General features: G+C 38.3%; 1 protein-coding gene across 1 annotated transcript; it reads right to left on the bottom strand.

Moving 5' to 3' along the window:
- Nucleotides 1–228: 228 nt before the first annotated feature.
- Nucleotides 229–945, bottom strand: LOC147791249 (uncharacterized). Its single transcript, XM_087126599.1, has one exon. It carries the CDS (start codon nt 943–945, stop codon nt 229–231), a length of 717 nt encoding a protein of 238 aa, XP_086982725.1.
- Nucleotides 946–3,058: the final 2,113 nt, after the last annotated feature.

Here is a 3,058-nt window from a genome sequence, read left to right as displayed (position 1 = left end):
CCGCAAGCTTCAGCTTTGCTACATACAATCTGTTGGATTGTCGGGTCACCATAATAATCAGGCTCCTAGCCCTGTCATATATCTTCATCACATTGTCCTCTATAACAATTTTATTTCCACTCTCATCCAGGTACCCAAACTTATAATATTGCTTTTCAGTTTAGGTATGTAATAGACTTGCGATAAGATCAAGTGCTCATCGGTTTTGCATTTGAAGAGCACTATTCCTCAACCACAAATGTCTATTACAGAGTTATCACCGAAGCGTACCTTTCCAACAACAGATGTGTCGAGCTCATGAAACACCCTTCTTTCTCCTGACATGTGGTTGCTTGCTCTAGTATCTAGGAACCAGGAATTTTCAGCTCCAATATTGGCTGATGGCGGCACTATAGTTTCATTCAACATCACAAAATCAGGGTCTTTGTCATGTGTGGTTTTAATTTCACACGCCTCTATCATCAGTAATGAAGACTCCTCATCATTTTGCATCTCTATCAAGTTGAGTTGTTCGTCTTTTGTGGAACACTCTGATGCGAAGTATCCCATTTGCTGACACCTGTAACGTTTAATTTTACTTTTGTCAAATTTCTTCTTTTGAGTTTGCGACTCTCCTTCATCTTCTCGATGCCAGTCACTTCTCCCACGACCTCTCCATCTTCCATGACCCCGTCCCCTGCCTCCTTTGGAACTACCTTGATCCTTCCATTCTTTCTTTGAGGATTTTGCATTCTCTCGTTCCTTCCATTCTGCATGAGTGAGGAGAACGGTTTCATCCTTTTCTCCAAACCCTTGCAACCTTTCTTCATGTACCTTGAGTGATCCAATAATCTCATCAACGGATTTCGTTTTGAGATCACTGAACTCCTCAATCGTTGAAGTGATTTGAAGAAACATTGCAGAGGCGGATCGTAGAAGTTTCTTAACTACTTGGATATCATCCATAGTATTGCCGAGGCCTCTCAATTTGTTGACAATAATGGTGAGTTTTCCTGAATACTCATCAATACTTTTTTAATCACCCATCCTCAACGCTTCAAACTCTCGTCAAAGAGTCTGCATTCTAACTTCTTTCACTCTTTCCGCACCTAGATTCATATTTTTCAACATGATCTAGGCTTCCTTGGTAGTTTTCTTGGCACCCAACTGTAGCAACGTATCTTCTCCAATACTTTGATAAATAGCTGCTAAAGCCATCTTATCTTTGCGGTTATCTACTGTTTCAGGTGACTCAATTGCCTCCCAAACACCTTGTGCCCTCATAAATACCTTCATCTTAATTGCTCAAGCTGCATAATTGCATTTTGTCAACATCGGGTATTTGAGTGTGACAGATCCCTCCTTTTCTTGAATTCGTACACTCACTTCATATGCATCACCTTCTATCGCACCGGTGTTTTGGCTCCTGTCACTGGATTCCTGTCTCATTTTTTGATCTCTCTCCCTTCTTGACCGCTCAATCTCTTGGTGAGATAGGATTGAAAATAGGCCTTGATCTTGGCCTTGATCTTGTAGCTCTGATACCAATTGAAAAAAAAAAAGTAACAGAAGGGGAGAAGAAGCGAAGACACACAAATTAATTTTCTTCTATTTGTGGTGTCTTTAGAACTTGCACCATTTTCCTTATATAATAAAATTTTTACCCATTTCTACTGCAAATCAGCAAGCACTCCACCATTCCTTCCACTCCTATTATTCCACTCCCTAAAAACTAGTTCCTTCCACTACTTCCAATATCTCCAGTCTTTTTTCATGGAGAAATAAGCAACAGAAATAAAATAAATACTAACCACTATTTTTTTTTTTAAACCAAAAAAAACTTGTAAAGTAAAATAAAAAAACATTTTATAACCAACAGTGGATTCCACTTAAATCCAATCTTTAGACACTACGTGTTCTAAGAATGAGACTTTTTATAGCCAAAATTCACATTTGAAAAACTTGGCGTACAACTTGTTCTACCTTAAGATAGTTAAGACTTTTCGGAGGTGTTCTTAGTGTTCTTGATCCATTTTCAAGTATATTAGAATGTTGTCTATGAACACGATAACAAACATGTTTAGACATTCCTTGAATACATGGTTTATTAATTTCATGAACATGGTTGGGGTATTGGTGAGACCAAATTACATCACTACAAACTTGTAGTGGCCATATCTTGTTCATAGACTGTTTTCGATACATCTCCTTCCTTAAAATTAATCTGATGATAGCTTTATTGAAGGTCTATCTTGGAAAATACTGTCGCCTCTCGGAGCTAGTAGAATAAATCCTCGATGCTAGGGAGTGGGTAGTTGTTCTTTATTGTTCTCTTGTTTTACTCCCCATAGTTAATACATAGGCGCATCGACCCGTCTTTCTTTTTCACAAACAACATCGGCACACACCAACAAAATAAATTAGGTCAAATGAAACCCTTTTATAGTAAGTCTTGTAGTTGTAATTTTTGTTCCTTTAATTCGGTTGGAGCCATGTGGTATAGTGCTTTAGAGATAGGTCCAGTTCCTGGTTTGAGTTCTATCCCGAAGTCTACAGCTCATGAAGGAGAAACTCCTAGTAAATCCTCTAGGAAGACACTTGGAAATTCGTTTACTATGGATACCGTAGCCATTGTTTTCTCTTTTCCTTTTATGTCCACTGTGCATGTTAGTATATCCCATCCTCCTTGTTGTACCAAGCGTCGGGCTTTCATCATCGACACTATCTTTGGGGTGACACCTGTACAAGTTCCTTTAAACTTAAAGTTAGGTCTAGTTGGTGGCGAAAAAACCACTTTCTTCTTGTGGCAATCTATACTTGCATAATTCTCGGCTAACCAAAATATTCCTAATATGACATCAAAATCTGTCATACTCACACTTTCAGGTCTATGCTTATGATATGAACAGCTACTATTAATTGTCCATCTTTTATCCTATTCTCAGTAACTAGATCTACTCCTGCTAGGGTACTAACATATAAAACATGCAATAAGGGTTCCACCGTGAATCCTGCTTGACTAACAAAAGGCATGGATATAAACGAATGCATAGAATTAGAATCAAATATCATTAATGCG

This window comes from Cucurbita pepo, chromosome 9 (genome assembly GCF_057944985.1).
Source record: "Cucurbita pepo subsp. pepo isolate OVF chromosome 9, ASM5794498v1, whole genome shotgun sequence".
Taxonomy (NCBI): Eukaryota; Viridiplantae; Streptophyta; class Magnoliopsida; order Cucurbitales; family Cucurbitaceae; genus Cucurbita; species Cucurbita pepo.
This window is presented reverse-complemented; position numbering and strand designations above follow the sequence as displayed.